Genomic DNA, 19,444 nt, shown 5'->3' with positions numbered 1-19,444 from the left:
CAACGTATTTACCAAAAACAAAACAATAGATCTTGTTTCACAAAACAATTTCTCTTTTAAAACCATTACCTTCCAATGCACGATTAAAAATCAATTTCAATAGTGGTTTGATAAAATGATAATGCAAAATGTACAATCCTTCATATGATTCCATTTCCAATTTCCTCCACACAATTCTCTATTGTAATCAATTTCCATATCCCTATCAATGTAATATCATGATACAATCCCAAGAGATAATATAACAATGCCAATGTTCATGTATTTATCGCATGTAAATCAACAACTTCCAACTTAGTCTTTTCAAGACAATTCAACAATATTCCTTATATAAAACAAACTTCCAAAGTCAAACAATTTTCTTACCTTTCCAAAAATCTCCTCATTTAAATACCAACATGGCAATCCCCTACCCGTTATCAAAACTAAAACTTCTAAGCAATAGGTTCATCAATAGCAATAACATATGACACCAAATTGGGTTCAAGTTTTCATCGATTTCTAACTCACATACTTTATCAATGAAATGTAATTACAATCTTTTCAAAACTCATTCCCATTCCAAACATTAAATAGAATCAAATTTTCATTTTTCTCATACAAGTGAAATCTCGAGATCTTCAAGTTCAATTATAATCCTCAATAAGCATAAGTGAATATTCTAACATTTAATCAATTATATCAAAATCTTCTCTTGACTATAAATATAAAATATAACATCAGTGTTCACTTTCCGATTATCAACATCAACCGCATCAAATTAAACCAAGGAAAAATAAATAAATAAATAAAAATTTTGATAACTCATTCTTGTTTTAATCCAATTCATCCATTTGCTCCAAACGAGCTAAAATCATATTCTTTTCTTTTATTCTCAAAATCCACCAAAACAATTCGAATATCTCATATATAAATTTTAGGTATTATTATGATAACATAACTCAACTAGTAAAACTATGGACCAAATACCATATTACATCAACTTAATCTCACTTATTTCCCCAAATCTCATTCTTGGTCAACATCATCACTTTTAATCTCATAATATTAAAAGTTAGGAATTTAAACCCAATAACACCGTTTTAATTACGAAAGATTTTAAATATTAACCAAACTAATTTAATTCATCAAATTAGTAAATCCATTAAGTTCACCATCTTCCAAATTAATAACACCAAACATAAATTCACATGTCTCACCTCTCAAATACACCCACATTTCATGCCTATTCAATTTTTCCTAAATCTCTATAATCATCAATTTCACAACCTTTCTAAAATTAATAAATCAACATGATATTTACATAAGGATTATTAAATATGCCCAATAGTAACATTTTCAAGGTTGTAAGGCCCCGTTTGTTTTCCTCTTTCACAGTCCGGAGTGGACTGTGAATGATGAACAGTGCACATACCTCCTGTTTGTTTTGATAATGTTGCACCGGATTCATAGTCCGAACGGACTATGAATCCCCTCAAACCAACAGATTAACAATCCCTCATGGGACTCGGTATTGAAAAAAGAAGCCGTTGGGATTATACTGTAAATGACCATATTATCCACCATATCATCAGATAGAAAAATAGATCTCTCCCCAAAATTTTTAAGCACACTTAGAAACAATCAATAATTTTCAAATTTGGTTTTCTCACTAACCAAACAAAAGTGTAGACAAATTACAAATTAGATCAGTAAAATTGAAGATGATGCTCCGATCTTTGACTAAATCAGACAAAAGAGATACAAATCAAAGACATATATGATATACAAAATTGAAATTTGCAAGAAAAACAAACTCGCATTCACGGTGAAGATCGGCGTCATCGTCATCGTTAACGGTGATGATCGGCGTCGTTGCAGTGAATGACGGTGATGATCGGCGTCATTGCGTCGTCGTTGTTGACGGTGAAGATCGGCGTCATCGTCGTCATTGCGGTACTGATGGATGAAGGCAAAACGAAGCTCTGTTTTTTTTTTCTTTTAACAGAGTAGGCAAAGTGACGATGAATGAACCAATAAGTGAATTAAAGCACTTCAATACACACTGTTTAAAACCATGAACTGGTTTGGAAAACCATGGGCTGGATTTGTTTTCTTTTGATTATCTAATTATTACATAAATATGTTTTATAAAAATAATTTAATATAATAATATTTTTATAAAAATAATTTCCCCCAATAATATTTTTATAAGGCATAATTTTTAATATTAAAATATATCATAATAAATGTCAAAATAAAATTATTATAATTTAATGTAATAATATAATAATAATATAATTTAATATAATAATTTAATAATTTAATTTATTAAAATATATCATAAATAATTCTTTTGATTCTCTATTATTATCCAAATTTCATAATAATGTAACAAGGGTATTTATGGAATTTTACTAGTTAATCCTACTCCTATATCTCAAAACAAACAGGAATTATTGCTAGTCCACTAGTTATCAAACAAACACAAATTTTCTAGTCCCCTCACTAATAATCCCCTCACTAATAATCCTACTGAATCTACCTCTGAAAACAAACGGACACTAAGTTCAAAAGTCTATGTCTCACATTTTCATCTTCGCAAAAATAAACACAACTAAATTATCAACATATCCTTTCCATAAAATATCATGAATATAACACTTTTAGAGTTTTTAATCTCAAAACAACTCTATAATCCCAACTTAGGCATTTATTCAATATTCATCAACATTAATTTATTTTTCTCAAAAATAAATTCCAAATCAAAGATGAAAAAAGAATTATTTCAACTATTACTTTATATTTCTCGAAATAAATTATTTAATCATAATATGATGTAGATACAATCCATACAACTATTAATATTAAATTTTCAGATTTTTAGCAACAAAATTTTAACACAATGTGATTTTCCCAAATCAACATCAAAATACCAATTTTCTTAACATTTCAACATAATTTTTCTTCCAAAAATTATCAAACAAAATCTAAAAATAAATAAATAAATATATATGCAATACCTCTTAAAATGACACATTTTCTCAAAATAACCCTAATATAGCTTTAATGTAAAAATATGAAGAAAGTCCCTACCTCAAATATGAAGAAAAACAATTCGAAAATGCAAACATTACCTGATCATGAATCCGAGAACACCATTGCGAAGATCAAGGCGAGCTCTCCAACTTTCACTTACAACACTTCTGCAAAATCTCACTCTAAAGACTCCCATTTCAAGCTCAAAGATTGAGCTTCTATGGAATACAAGAGAGAGAAAGAGAGGAACAGAGCCTTTGCTCAACGAAAATAAAAAAAGAAATGAAGAAAGATGGAAGTAAAGGAGATGAGGAAAAGAGGGAAAAGAAAGAGATAGCCCACATGGGCTCTGCCACAACACACGTCCTAGGACACATATTTCCCAAAATTTTATTTATTTTTGTATTATTCAACCCATTAACTAGTACAATATATATTGTAATAATATTTCAAAATTTTGTAACATAAATTATAAAATGATATAAATTTTCTCACTACAAAATATAATATTTTGTACACCACAAAATATAATATTTTGCTCACCACGAAATATACACCCATTTTATTCACTATAAAAGTATATAATTTTTCACCATATGGTGCACACTATAAAATCAACTATCAAATATTCATTATAATCTTATATAATAAATAATAACAACTCCTAATATGGTTACTACCAATCACCTAATTAAAAAGGACCAAACAGTTAAACACGAGTCATAAACAAGTTCAAATTAAATTAAATCTAAGTCATAGGCCTCACCTATAAGTCAAACATGGTTCAATTATATACCAAAATAGATCTAACAAATTTATCTCAAATCCTGGTCCAAACACCCAAAACTAAATTTCAAATCCTGTTATAAATGAAACTGAACACCAATCAGTCCGTGAATTTTCATAAAATAAATACTCATTATTTAATTCTGAAATTTTTTTCCAACGTGCTAGACTCATATGAGAACAACATATAAAAATTTCATAATTTTCTGAGATCGGAAACTATTTTTAAAAAATAAAAAACCGAACTATTTTCACACAGAATTTACACAATAATCAAATTCTAAAAATTGCTCAATTAAATTATAAACTGGCTATTTAAAAAAAAAAATTATAGGTCATTACAAATGAAGTTAAAAATGATACTAATATTAGAAGCACCTCCAATCCTACACCTGAGCTAATAATATCTAGAAAATATGATAATCATAAGTATCCAATAACTCAAAATGGTACTTATTTAGACTTGTCTCATATTCCATTTAAGGACTAGCCACAAGCAATTGATGAGTGGGCACAATCATTGTCCATCATTATTACCAATTATAAAAATCGTTGGTCAAAGGAAAAATTCCTTGATTATATTGCAACAACTCTCCAAGAAGATGTGTTGCAATGGTTAAGACAATGGTAAAAATTTGAAATTGAAAAAAGTCAAAAAACAACTTTGTTGGCAAATTTTCTCACACTTGATACAATATTAGCTCAGTTTGCAAAAATCATAAAAGAAAATTTATGTGTTTTTGCAGGAGATACTAATTTGCAAGTAGATGCAAATTATATTTTGACTAAATTAAAATTATGTAATATTTATATTTTTGAAGACTATGTTCAAATTTTAAAAAATATTATTATCTTATTAATCCACCAATAAATCAACGCTGGTTAGATCAACTTTTCCATAAACTCCCTAATCCATGGGATGAGCTATGTGTTGGGAAAAACTACTCACATTACATAAAGCTCGGCTAGTTATCAAAGGATACAGACAACGAGAAGGCCTGGATTACTTTGATACGTATTCACCTGTGACAAGGATTACATCCATTCACATGGTGATTGCAATAGCAGCTTTACGTGGTTTAGAAATACATCAAATGGATGTAAAGACAACTTTCTTAAATGGAGATTTAGATGAAGAAATCTACATGGAGCAACCCGAGGGGTTTTTAGCTCCAGGACAAAGTAAGAAAGTCTGTAAGCTTGTCAAGTTATTGTATGGTTTGAGAAGTTTGACAATGCTATGTTGTCAAATGGGTTTCGAATCAATGAGTGTGATAAGTGCGTATATGTTAAAGACACTAACAAAGGTTATGTCATTTTGTGTCTATACGTTGATAACATACTCATTGTTGGTAACAATGATGAAATGATTAAAGCTACCAAAAGATTGTTAAACTCTAAGTTTGACATGAAGGATATGGGCCTTGCAGATGTCATTCTGGGTGTTAAGATCACCAGAACATCTGGTGGTATTGTACTTTCCTAAGCTCATTATGTTAATAAGATACTTGAGAAATTTGGAAAGTCAGATACAAGTATGTTTAGGATACCGGTAGACTTAAGTCTATATTTGACCAAGAATAATGGTGAGAGTGTCTCTCAACTAGAATATTCTTGGGTTATTGGGAGTTTGATGTATCTGATGAGTTGTACAAGGTCGGATATCGCCTACGCTGTTAGTAGGCTGAGTAGATACACGAGTAATCCTAATGCTACTCATTGGAAGGGCATTATGCGGGTGTTGGGGTATATCCGTTACACCCTGGATTACGGGCTGCATTATACCAGATATCCAGCGGTACTAGAAGGGTATAGTGACGCAAATTGGATATCTGATATAAAAGATTCCAAATCCACTAGTGGTTATGTGTTTACCCTCGGAGGGGCAGCCGTGTCTTGGAAATCTGCTAAGCAAACGTGTATCTCGAGATCAACGATGGAATCTGAGTTTATTGCTTTAGATAAAGCAACTGAAGAAGCTGAATGGCTTCGCCAGTTTGTTAAGGATATTCCACGTTGGCCGAAACCTGTGCCAGCTATCAGTATTCATTGTGATAGCCAATCAGCGATTGGTCAGGCACAGAGTAATATGTATAATGGAAAGTCTAGACATATCCGTCGTAGACATAATTCCATACGACAACTACTCTCAAATGGAGTTGTCTCTCTAGACTATGTCAAGTCTAAGGACAACATTGCGGATCCATTAACCAAAGGGTTAACTCGAGAGTTAGTAGAAAAGTCATCAAGCGGAATGGGGTGAAGGCCTTTAGTAAAGGTTACCAGAACGGAAAACCCAACCTAGTTGACTGGAGATCTAGGTTCAAAGGAACAACCTAACTTCGTGTAACGGGTGAGTCATTGAAGAGGTAAAATCCTCTTGCCCATTTCTTTATACAGTGATGCCCTGTGGGGGTGGAAGGTTAAGCTAATGCTTTTAATGACCTTAGTCATGTGGTATAATGAAATACTGTATCTAGGTCACCTATGTAAGTGCGAAGTGGGGCCGCTTCTTTAAGAATTGCCAAGGCCGAATTCTTTAAAAACACTCACAGAACGTCACACCGGTCCCACTTAAAACCTAGTTAACCTTAGACAAAACTTTTAAGAGCATGTTGACTCCTAGTCCATGGGAAACAACTTTAAGAATTAAATTTTCCAAGGGATGAACTAGGTTAAACACACCAAGTTCCAAACTGTACAAGCAATTACAACAAAATTGCTACAATAATTACAAGCAAATAAAATGTGCTTTACATATTGGTGAATAACCACAAATGAACACTCAAGCAAACAATTGCTTCAAATATTTAGTCCAAATTAATCCTTTTTCCCTTTTCCATAGGTATTCCTGCAATAAAGAGTTAACAGGAAAATACAACAAAACCTCCCTCAGCTTTTCTTTGCTTTTGGCAAAGTAGTGATTGAAGGGGAGGGTACTAGCAAACAAAATAATAAATAACTGTAAGTAAAGATTAAAATCAACCCTTAAGTTACACATCTAGAATTTTAAAAAAAAAAAAAAAACTATAAAAAATTAATTACATAATAAACATGTAATTAACTATACAAGTTACAAACCCAAAATTAAATATAAGTAAACCATATTTTAAATTGGTAAAGGTTACATATGAACTTATGGTACACTAAACATGTAATTAATTGAGGCAAGTTACAAACATTTTATAACTCCTAAACACTTAAATCACATTACTAGGCAAGAATTGCAAATGACATGATTAACATGCAAATAATTCTAGAGAAATTAACATGAATTTAAATATAGGCAAGTTATAAACTTTACAACTCCACACCTAAATTAAAGATTAATAGGTACAAGTTACATGAAAACTTACTACCTAATAAACATGCTAGAAATGTAAATTACACTAAAAATTAAACCCGAATGAACATGTAATTTATATTGTAAACTAGAAGCATGTGAACTAGAAGCATGTATATCTAGAAATACAAGGCAAGAACCGGTACACCATAAATTAATAAATTAATTAGAAAATACAGTGAATTAACGTTGCACCAATGGAACTCTTCTTCCCTATTGATAACAGTGGCCTATTCCATGCCATGGGAAGACCAAACAATAGCATACACAAAATGGCAAAATCAAAAACTTAACCCTATGTACATGCATCTAATAAACCAATTAACTCACTAGTACTACTAGTGGCCAATTACATGCAAAATTATTACACACACCTATGAATCTATTAATCTAATTCTATGATAAACGTCGAATCTATTTTAAGCTTGTTGGGAAAAACTACTCACATTACATAATTTCACATTGCATATCGTAAAATTATGAGATGAACAAAACAAACCTTCAATCCCAGGAAAATAACATGCTAAATAAAATACAGATAAAATATAAAATGGTTAAAGGAAGCAAACCGAAGCCTGTGTGATACCACAGTCTCCTTAAAATAGATTCGCCGCCTCACCGTTGGGTGCTGGAGGTACGCCGGCGTCTACTTCCCAAGATACGACGGTTTTTACCAGCTACAACAGAAGCACCTTCTAATTAGCTTAGCGAACGGACAACGGCAGCACTCTCTCTCAGAAAGAAAATTATAGGAGAAGTAGACTGACAGTGTATGGATGTCAAGGAAAAATTCTATATCTGTTTTCAAGGAATAGGGCCTCCTTTTATACACCATGGGGGAGAGGGGAGGAGCCTCTAGCCATCAAGGCTGGCAACTAATGCTAGTAAAATTGCCCAATCAATTTTGTAAAACTGATGAGCCTTAAATGTATGAGTTATATACATATTTATGAGGCAATTTCTTATTCAACCATTTTTCTCCAACAATTACCTGACATATATCCCTTCCCCACATAGACCCCGCCCTTGGTCAACACGACCTTGTCTGATTCAAACACCATGCGGAAGCCATGCTTGCTTAGGAGAGACCCCGAGACAAGGTTCTTACGAATGTCCGGCATATAAAGGACATTGTTCAAAGTTAGTTCTTTTCTTGAAGTCATCTTCAGGATCACTTTGCCTTTACCCTCAACAGCTGAGGTTGCAGAGTTTCCCATAAACAATTCTCCCCTTTTAAAACTGGTTCGAAAGTTGTGAACATTCTCTTCTCTGCACAAATATGGCGAGTGGCCCCAGTGTCCACCCACCACTGTAACGCCCTCAATAAATAATAACATTTAAAACCCAACAACATATACATGCATTGGTGTAAAAGATAAATATTCTTCTATTCATCAGAGTAGTTCCTTACAAAAGTATTACATGTTAACAACAAAAGCAACTGCCCTACGGGCTTACAGCTTTCCAAGTTAACACTTGGTTACAAAAGAAGAGTGCTAACTCAATACACATTAAGCCCTTGGCTTGAATTTACATGTAATACATCAAAAGAAAGTAAACAAAACAGTCTGCCTGCCTCTAGCCTCCCAAGCTATGTCCTTGGAGGTGGCATGCTACCTGTACCTGAAAATGATGTCCCATATAAGGTAAGCCACAGCCCAGTAGAAATACACTAAACCAGCCATGAACAATGACTAAAAGATTAGCAGTTGATAGATGGTCAACACAGATACATCCACATATATCACATTTCGATTTCATGACATTAAGTCTATGTTACATTTCATTTCTCATATCTTTTCCAACTTTGAGTTTGAAACCAAGGCTCGACACCTAGCCAAATAACTTAATGAGATTTAAACTCATCTTAAAAACACTTTCAAAATTTCTGAGAGATACACATTTTAATGCTGTATCAATAACACTTAAACCATTCCTGCACTTTGCGAAAGATACACATTTCGGTGCTGTATCAACATAACATAGAATCACTTCTATACTTTACAATTGATAACGATATACATTTTAGTGCTATATCAAATCAATTCAAACACTTCCATAATCAACAATTGATACACATTGTAGTGCTGTATCAATGTCACACGAAAACCGGTTTAGAGGTCCATCCCCTATCTTCCCCTAAACCGTGGAGTACATCTCCTATCTCCTCCCACACAACACATGTATATAAACATAGGTCATATACATTCAATCAATACATAGAATTAATGTATTATTCCAGTTGCTATATTCAATAGCATACTCAATCGATTAGTTTTAGTTTGCCTAATCATCATGCAGTGTCTACAACAATCAAGACTATCCTCCACCGATAGCCCAAAGCAGTTATTTCTATACTGAAAATAAATGCACCAAATGGATATATAATCAATATTTCAACTAGGTGAGCTATGAACAAATCAAACTACCCCCTTTAATCCCATACACATCCAATTCCAACATTTTCGATTTAATTCTTCTTTTCTTCAAATTAATTATCCCAATTAATTTATCAATGTAATTAGAGCATTTCTCATAATTAACATCACAACCCCAAGGTTCCAATTTTACCAATAAAACAATATTGATCTCATTTCTCTATGCCAAACATGCATACAAGTTCATATAAACAAAACCCCAACTTTTGTAAAATTACACAAAGGCCTAAACTTTCTCAAGATTACCCAACAACCCCCAACTCATCAAAATACTAAAACTCAAAGACAAAACTCATGAGAAGGAGTAGGATATTCCTACCTCGAAGTTAGAGCTCAAACAGAGAAGTTGAAGAAAATCAAAATGCTCTAAACTCAAAGATCCACGGATCAAAATGGAGCCCTCGACGATCCACACACTTTTTACAAAGGCCAGAGGATAGAGAGACACTCTAACTAGATCGAACCCTAGAGAGAAGGGAGTTTCTAGAGAGAGGAGCTCTCAAAATAGCTTTTTAGAAAGTAAGAGAGAGAGAGAGAATGTAAAAAGTGATTTTAAAATGCCCAGCTGCCAACTGATATACGACATTCCCGCTCGAGCAGAGAACACAACGCTTGAGCGTCAAGAACAAAAACTGGGTACACTCGAGCATAATAAGGCCCGCTCGAGCGCCAAGACATAAGAATAAAGTACATCCGCTCGAGCGCGAAAGCCAGTCCGCTCGAGCGTAGATTTTCCCCTCCTAGAACTTACACCAAAAAGTACTACCCGCTCGAGTGTAAAGAAACCTGCTCGAGCGCAAAAATCACATCTGCAGAAGTTTTGCAGGGACACGAAAAACTGGGAGTGTGCAATCTCTGCTCGAGCGCAACAAGACCCGCTCGAGCGGAACGATCAAAAACCTGGCAACAAGATTTTAGACCAAGGTTCAACCCACCTGTTCAAAACATGCCCAACACATCCTAGAATTCAAACAAATGGAATTAACGAATGACGACAAGATAGATACAACTACCAACTCCACGGAGCCGAGTCCGGAATACAACATAATAGTAAAGGGACAACCGGGATCGCTATAATCCCTCGGGTTTGACCCCACCAAGTCACTTCTAACATGACGGCTGACAGATGCATGTCGTCCATATCGTGTGACAATTTCTCCATTTCAGCCATATGTGCCCGGTTTTTGTGTTGCAGAGGGTTTTTCCTGTAGGGCTTCTTCTTTAGACAATCAACTGCCCGATGCCCATCACTTCCACAGTTGAAGCATTTGCCATTGAACCTAAAAGTAGGCTTCTTTGGCTTGTAGGCTGGCCTTTTGGAGATTCCTCCTCTAGCCCCCAACTTTGAGCTTTTGCCTGTCGGTGGTTTTTTCCTCACCCCCGAGGACTCGCCATGCTCAACCATGTTGGCTTTGACAGTGGAGATACTCCCTCCTTTCTTCCTGTTGTCCTCTTCAATCCGAAGCCTAACAACAAGCTCTTCGACTGTCATCTCCTTTCGTTTGTGCTTCAAGTAGTTCTTGAAGTCTTTCCAGCCGTTAGGCAGCTTCTCAATCAAAGCAACTGCCTGGAATGACTCACTTAGGACCATCCCTTTTGTATGTATCTTGTGTAGAATCACTTGGAACTCTTGGACTTGATTCATGACAGTTTTGGAGTCCACCATCTTGAAGTTCAGGAACCGGCCGACGATAAATTTCTTTACCCCAGCATCCTCGGTCTTGTACTTTTTGTCCAAGGCATCCCACAACTCCTTAGCCGATTTCTTGGCATAGAATACGTTGAAAAGCGGGTCCGCCAAGCCGTTCAGAATGTAATTCCGGCATAAGAAGTCTGCTTGTTTCCAAGCGTCCAGAGCCATGAGCTTTTGTTTGTCTTGCTCATTCTCCTCTATGGTTGATACATCTTCACTCATAAACCTCGCAAGGCTTAGAGTAGTCAAATAAAACAGCATCTTCTACTGCCATCTCTTGAAATTCACTCCCGTAAACTTCTCCGGGCGGTCGTGATGATTGAGCGGTCCTCCCGGAATAGCCGGAGTAACAACAGGAGGATTGACCACAGAGGTCATAGCAGGGGTTGGCAAGCCAGTCGCCCCGGGGTTCGGATCCCCACCAACATTAGCAGCAGCAGCAGCATTAGAGACAGTTGCCATTTCGAAAAAATTACAGCAGAATTTTCACTATTCTGTATTTCCAGAAATCAAACTTAACACTGGAAAATCCCACAATTGGAAATTTAATTCAAAACTAGTCTCACCACGCAACCTAGAATCGAACATGGTCAGGAAAGTTTCCAGGAAGACTGGAGGGGTCACACCGGTCCCACTTAAAACCCAGTTAACCTTAGACAAAACTTTCAAGAGCATGTTGACTCCTAGTCCATGGGAAACAACTTTAAGAATTAAATTTTCCAATGAATGAACTAGGTTAAACACACCAAGTTCCAAACGGTACAAGCAATTACAATTGTATCACTTTATAAGCAATTACAACAAAATTGCTACAATAATTATAAGCAAATAAAAAGTGCTTTACATATTTAATACAAATTAATCCTTTTTCCCATTCCCATAGGTATTCCTACAATAAAGAGTTAACAGGAAAATACAACAAAACCTCCCTCAGCTTTTCTTTACTTTTGGCAAAGTAGTGATTGAAGGAGAGGGTACTAGCAAACAAAATAATAAATAACTGTAAGTAAAGATTAAAATCAACCCTTAAGTTACACATCTAGAATTTAAACAAAAAAAAAAACTATAAAAAATTAATTACATAATAAACATGTAATTAACTATACAAGTTACAAACCCAAAATTAAATATAATTAAATCATGTTTTAAATTGGTAAAGGTTACATATGAACTTATGGTACACTAAACATGTAATTAATTGAGGCAAGTTACAAACATTTTATAACTCCTAAACACTTAAATCACATTACTAGGCAATAATTGCAAATGACATGATTAACATGCAAATAATTCTAGAGAAATTAACATGAATTTAAATATAGGCCAGTTATAAACTTTAAAACTCCATACCTAAATTAAAAATTAAGAGGTACAAGTTACATGTAAATTTACTACCTAATAAACATGCTAGAAATGTAAATTACACTAAAAATTAAACCCGAATGAACATGTAATTTATATTGTACACTAGAAGCATGTGAACTAGAAGCATGTAAATCTAAAAATACAAGGCATGAACTGGTACACCATAAATTAATAAATTAATTAGAAAATACAGTGAATTAACGTTGCACCAATGGAACTCTTCTTCCCTATTGATAACAGTGGCCTATTACATGCAAAATTATTACACACACCTATGAATCTATAAATCTAATTCTATGATAAACGTCGAATCTATTTTAAGCTTGTTGGGAAAAACTACTCACATTACATAATTTCACATTGCATATCACAAAATTATGAGATGAACAAAACAAACCTCCAATCTCAGAAAATATAACATGCTGAATAAAATACAGATAAAATATAAAATGGTTAAAGGAAGCAAACCGAAGCCTGTGTGATACCACAGTCTCCTTAAAATAGATTCGCCGCCTCACCGTTGGGTACGCCGGCATCTACTTCCCAGGATACGACGGTTTTTACTAGCTACAACAGAAGCACCTTCTGATTAGCTTAGCGAACTGACAACGGCAGCACTCTCTCTCAGGAAGAAAATTATAGGAGAAGTAGACTGACAAGGTATGGATGCCAAGAAAAAATTCTATCTATTTTTTTTTCAAGGAATAGGGCCTCCTTTTATACACCATGGGAGAGAGGGGAGGAGCCTCTAGCCATCAAGGCTAGCAACCAATGCTAGCAAAACTGCCCAATCAATTTTGTAAAACTGATGAGCCTTAAATGTGTGAGTTATATACACATTTATGAGGCAATTTCTTATTCAACCATTTTTCTCCAACACTATGTATTAAAACATATCCTTACTTTCTCAAAAAAATGGGAAAAGAAGAATATGATAATCTTGGTTTTTGCATTAATTATGTTCTAAGACTGATAGCAGAGCGGTGACTAGAAGCAAAAGCGAAAAAACAAATAAAAAATCAAATTTCCAACTCACAATATGGTCAAAAATGTTGTGATAAAATTTTGAAAGAAAATTGAAAAATTAGTTGCAATACATTTCCCATGCGAAAAGGATTTTCCAAAAAATGCAAAAAATATAAATGGAAACCTTGGAAAAAAAATAAAACTTTTCAAAAAAGAAAAAGTATATTCGAAAAAGAAACCAACAAATGTTTCAAACAAGGAAACTTGTAAATGTTACATTTGTAACGAAGATGGTTACTATGCACCCAAATGCCCAAAAAGGGCAAAAAGTGCAAAGAAAATTATTAAAGTTGTTGAAGAATAAGATTTTGAAATAATATATGGCGAAGAAATTTCTGATGAAAAAGAAATCATGTACGCAATTTCTAGTGATGAAAAAAGTTCAGATGAAGAATTAATCTTTATGATGACTAATATAGATAGTCAAGAAATATCTCAAGAAGCAGATAATATATCTTAAGAAGAATTACAAGCAATTCGACTTGGAAATGTAATCGAAGAAGAAAAAACTTTTACCAAAGAAGAATTAGCAAAATTCGAAAAAACGTAAGAAGTTGCTTTGCCAGAAATTTACAAACTTTCAAAATTCAATTTCTTTTCAACAAGAGTGTTTGAACAATACAATGGTAACACTCAAGCAAAATGGTCAAAAGAAGGAAATATTGATATTCTTTTTTTTTTTTTGATAAGAAAAAAGGTTGCAAGATGGGAAAAGAAATATCCTAAGATTCAATATATTCATATTGGATTAATACAAGTAACCATAACAGCCTTATTCCGCCAAGGGATAGATACTCCTATTTTGGTAGTAATTTTTTATAAAAGATTTTCCGACCCCATGAAAGCAATCATTGGAGGAATTCAATCTAATTTGATTAATGGAATAGTTTGGTTTAATGTTAGACCAAATTTCTTTATTTCCATAAATGATCCTAATCTTAAAGACACAGTCAAAATAAGAATTAAAATACAAGGAACAGGAATGAAATCTAATTCCCATGATTTGGCTATTCGTTGGAAAACAATTCACGAATTGACCAAATTTCCTGAAACAAAAACAAGATCAAACGATAATAAAATCGTTGAAATCTTTGAACCAAGACCATTTGTCATGGTAATCCAACTGCGTCTAATGAATTGGAGCGATTTCGAAGTCCCTCGACGATGGTTAATCCATGACCTAGTGGAATAAGGTGAATCATCTAAAACAAAAAATCTTACACAAATACAAATGTAAGAATTAGGAAAAAAATTTATATATTCAAAATACAGTTCCAAAAATTAAAAGATCAACCTTTGTATTTAAAAAAGATTTTCCTAATAAAGTATTTTCAAAATTAAGCATTGGTGAATCGAGTAATAATTCCAATCAAGAATCTATTACTTCAACAAATGTTCAGATTCTTATTTTTCCAGGAACAAGAAGACAATTTGAACATATTAAATCTGCATATATGTATCTGTTTCAAACAAAAAATGATGATATTATTTTTTCTCCTAGCCAAGGAAAAAGAAGATACACATATATATTGGGAACATTTAATTTTGCAGGTTATAAATCCTATAGCCTCATTGTTCTCATAGATACAGGAGCTACAATCAGTTCATATAAATGGAATGCCATACCAAAAGAAAAATAGACATTAATGAAATATCCAATTTTTGTTACTGGAATTAATGGAAAGCATACTTCCATACAATTCAAGGCTAAAAATATAGCTATTTGGTTAAATGATAACAAGTTCATTATACCAAAAATTTTACGTTTTCCTTATATGCATGGAGATTTCCTTCTTGGAAACAATTTTATATATAAATACATTCCAATGAAAATATAGGAAAAAGCCATTTCATTAAGCATAAACAATGTCTTAATTCATATTCCATTGTTAGAAAAACATAAATATATTTGTGATAAAGAGTTTGTGCCTGTTCCGCGTGGTGATTTATGTAACGCCCTCAAAATAATAACATTAAACCCATCAAATAAGACATGCATTGAGATGCAAAAGTTCCACATTCTTCCATTTATCCGAGTTCTATTACATAAGTATTACATGTTAACAACAAAAGCAAAATGCCCTACGGGCTTACAGCTTTCCAAGTTAACACTTGGTTACAACAAAAGAGTACTAACTCATATACGTTAAGCCCTTGGCTTGAGTTTACATGTAATACATCCAAAAGTAAATCAACAAAAGTCCGCCTGCCTCTAGCCTCCCAAGCTACGTCCTTGGAGGTGGCATGCTACCTGTACCTGAAAATGATATTCCCATATAGGGTGAGCCACAGCCCAGTAGAAATATACTAAACCAACCATGAACAATGACTAAAAGATTAGCAATTGATAGATGGCCAACACAGATACATTCACATAAATCACATATTTATGTCATACGACTTATGAGTCCAAGTTACCTTTCATTTTCCCTTTTTCAACAGATAGGCATATGAGCACTACCCACATTCTCAACAGATATGTATAACAACAACATCCACATTCTCAGATAAGCAAATAAGCTATATCCACATTCTACAACATATATGTATAACCACAATATCCACAGATAAGCATATAAGCTATATCCACACTTCACAAAGATAAGCATATAAGCTCTATCTTCACTTCTTTAGACAAGCATATGAGCTGTATCTACGGAGTTCATCCCCTATCTTCTCCTAACACTATCCAGTTTAGAGGTACATCCCCTATCTTCCCCTAAACCGCGGAGTACATCCCCCATCTCCTCCTCTACACATAACGTATACAAACACATTGGTTCTATATACAATCACTCAATACATACAGTTAATGTATTCTATCAACCGTCAAATTCCATGACACATTCCATTGATTAGTTTCCGTTTGCCTAATCATCATGCATTGTCTACAACAATCACGACTATCCTCCACCGATAGCCCAAAGCAGTTATTTCTAAACAGAAAATAAATGCACAATGGATATTCAATCAACATTTGATTTCCTCATTTCTCACAATTAATTATCCCAATTAATTAAACAATGTAATTAGGTTGTCATCCATAATTACCATTTCAACCCTTAGGTCCCATTTTCATCAATGATTCAACATTTGTTCCATTTCTCTACTCCAATCATACATCTAGGTTTATTATGAATAAAACCCCAACTTTTGTAAAATTACACAAAAGCCCCAAATTTTTACCAAATTACCAAACCAACCCCAACATCTCAAAATGCTAAAATTTAAAGACAAAATCCATAGAGAGGAGTAGGATATCCCTACCTCGAAGTTTGAGCCAAAAAAGGAGATGAAGACTCGAAGATCAACGTGCTCCAAATCCAAACTTTTTCAGATTAAAACAAAGCTCTCAACGCCCTCTATCTTTTTAACAAAGGCCCTAGGCTAGATTCACACTCTAGGGAGATCAATTCTTAGAGAGAGTGTAAGTTTAGAGAGAGAGTGTCTCGGATCAAGGGTTTGAAAGAAAAATAAAGTGAAAAAGTGATGTTTCAAAACGGTACTGTCCGCTGATATAAAACACTCTCGCTCGAGCGAAGACTTGGTCGCTCGAGCGACCAGACACAGAAACTCTCGCTCGAGCCAAGGAACTCTTGCTCGAGCCAAAAACTCAGAAGTGCGCTCGAGCTAAGGAATGCTCGCTCGAGCCAACAACTCAAACCCTCAGGTCTGTAACCAGAAGCACGCTCGAGCGACAGACCTCTCGCTCGAGCGAAGAACAAACCAGACTGCTCGAGCCAAGAAAAGCTCGCTCGAGCCAAGAAACACAACTCTCAGGTCCAGAACCAGACGCCATCACTCGCTCGAGCGAAGCCACTCTGGTTCGACCCACCAGACACAAATTCAACTCTCGCTCGAGCGACCAACTCCTCGCTCGAGCGAAGGTCCAAAAATCTGGGCAGCAACACTAGGCTCCCAAACACAACCAACCTGAAACAAACCTGCCCAACACATCCCATAACTCAATATACAAAGTAAAGAGGATGCAAACAAGATAATAAACAGCTACCAACATCCACGGACACATGCCCGGATCACTGTACAACAAGGGTAAACCCGGGATCGCTATAATTTAACTCTTATCATCAAAACTATCGATGAATCGTATTGGATTTACAAAATTTTGAAAGAAAATTTTAATGAAAATCCATTAAAACTATGGCAACGTAGTCCGCGTTATTGTAATTTAAAATTAAAAGACTCTAATGTTATCATTAGAGTAAGACCAATGATCTATACTAGACAAAATATAGATAAATTTGATATTCAACTTCAGGAACTTTTAGACAAAAAGTTAATTTAAGAAACTAGAAGCCCTCACTCTAGTCCAACTTTTATGGTAAGAAACAATGCTGAAATTAATAGAGGAAATGCCTGAATGGTAGTCAACTATAAACGATTAAATGAAAATTTAGAATTTGATGGATATTTTATTTTAAGAAAAGATGTTTTGATTAACTTAACCAAAGGATAAAAAATCTTTAACAAATTCGATTGTAAAAGTGGATTTTGGCAAATTCAATTGACTGAAGAATCAAAAAAATTTGACAACTTTTAGTACACTTAGAGGACATTACTACTAGAATGTTATGCCTTTGGGGTTAAATATAGCACCACATATATTTCAACGGTGGATGGATACAATTTTTAAAGATCTTAAAGATTATTGTGTAGTTTATATTGATGATATACTTATCTTCTCTAAAACCCGGGAGGAGCATAAGCAACATTTAAAATTACTTTGTAAAAAATTCCAAAACACATGGAATTATGTTATCATTAGAAAAGATTGAACTAGAAAGAGAATCAATTTAATTTTTAGGAATAATTTTAGACCAAAAAGGTTTAAAATTACAAGAACATATTTTGTCCAAAGTACGAGATTTTCCTGATACTCTTGAAAATATAACACAATTACAAAGTTTATTAGGTATTCTAAATTATGGACGAAATTTTATCAAAAATCTTTCAAAAATAGAAATTCCTTAGTTAACCAAATTAAGGAAAAATGTTATTTTTGAATGGACAGCATAAGATGTTGCTTTAATTAAACAAGTTAAAGAAAATGTTAAAACTTTACCAGATGTTTATCTTCCTAAAACAGGTGATAAATTAATTTTAGAAACAGATACCTCAGAAGCATGCTGGGGATATGTTGTTAAAGTAATACCAAGTAACTTATGTTATGATAAAGAGATACCTTTATCAAAAAATGGGATTAGACCAACAAAAAAATCCAATACCCATAAAATTACAAAAAGAAGAACTAATTTGTGGATATAATTCTGGAATATTTAAACTAAATGAACATAAATATATTATTTTTGAAAAAGAATTACTTGCAATACAATTGTCAATAAAAAGTTTCCATATTTATTTAGTCCCAGAAAATTTTATTGTACGCACTGATAATAAAGCAATAAGAGATTTCTTGATCAATAAAAAACTTATTGAACAAGGAAGACGATTAGCCTGGTCTAATAAAATTTGTGAATATACTTTTGAGGTAGAACACCTTAAAGATTTTAACAATTTTCTAACAATTGTGAATATACTAACAGTTTTCTTGCAGATTTTCTTAGTAGGAATTGTTTTAGAAAATTAAATTACTAAACAAGTAATTTTAATTTTTGCAGAAGACTTCTAGACCAAGAGGAAAAAATGGACAAGGGTAAACAACCCGCTCAAGGAGATTGGGTGACAATTACTAAAAAAATAATTCCCAGACAAGAAAAAGTTTATGTTGTGTTTGCAGGAAGACAACCTGGAATT

At 33.7% G+C, this 19,444-nt stretch overlaps 1 protein-coding gene and 1 long non-coding RNA gene across 2 annotated transcripts; both read right to left on the bottom strand.

Annotated features, from left to right (window-relative positions):
• Positions 1–1,613: 1,613 nt before the first annotated feature.
• Positions 1,614–3,296, bottom strand: LOC145790501 (uncharacterized). Its single transcript, XR_014329259.1, has 2 exons — positions 3,117–3,296; positions 1,614–1,977 (listed from the first exon to the last, which is right to left on the bottom strand). It is a non-coding gene; the product is annotated as an uncharacterized LOC145790501 (long non-coding RNA).
• A 3,328-nt stretch (positions 3,297–6,624) lies between these two features.
• On the bottom strand, positions 6,625–11,539 carry LOC145822198 (uncharacterized). Its single transcript, XM_082918800.1, has 2 exons — positions 10,710–11,539; positions 6,625–6,655 (listed from the first exon to the last, which is right to left on the bottom strand). Exons 1-2 carry the CDS (start codon positions 11,537–11,539, stop codon positions 6,625–6,627), a joined length of 861 nt encoding a protein of 286 aa, XP_082774926.1.
• Positions 11,540–19,444: the final 7,905 nt, after the last annotated feature.

This window comes from Camellia sinensis, chromosome 1 (assembly GCF_055761805.1).
Source record: "Camellia sinensis isolate YWXY chromosome 1, ASM5576180v1, whole genome shotgun sequence".
NCBI classification, from domain to species: Eukaryota; Viridiplantae; Streptophyta; class Magnoliopsida; order Ericales; family Theaceae; genus Camellia; species Camellia sinensis.
Note: the sequence above shows the minus strand (reverse complement) of the source record. Positions and strands in the feature narration are given on the sequence as shown.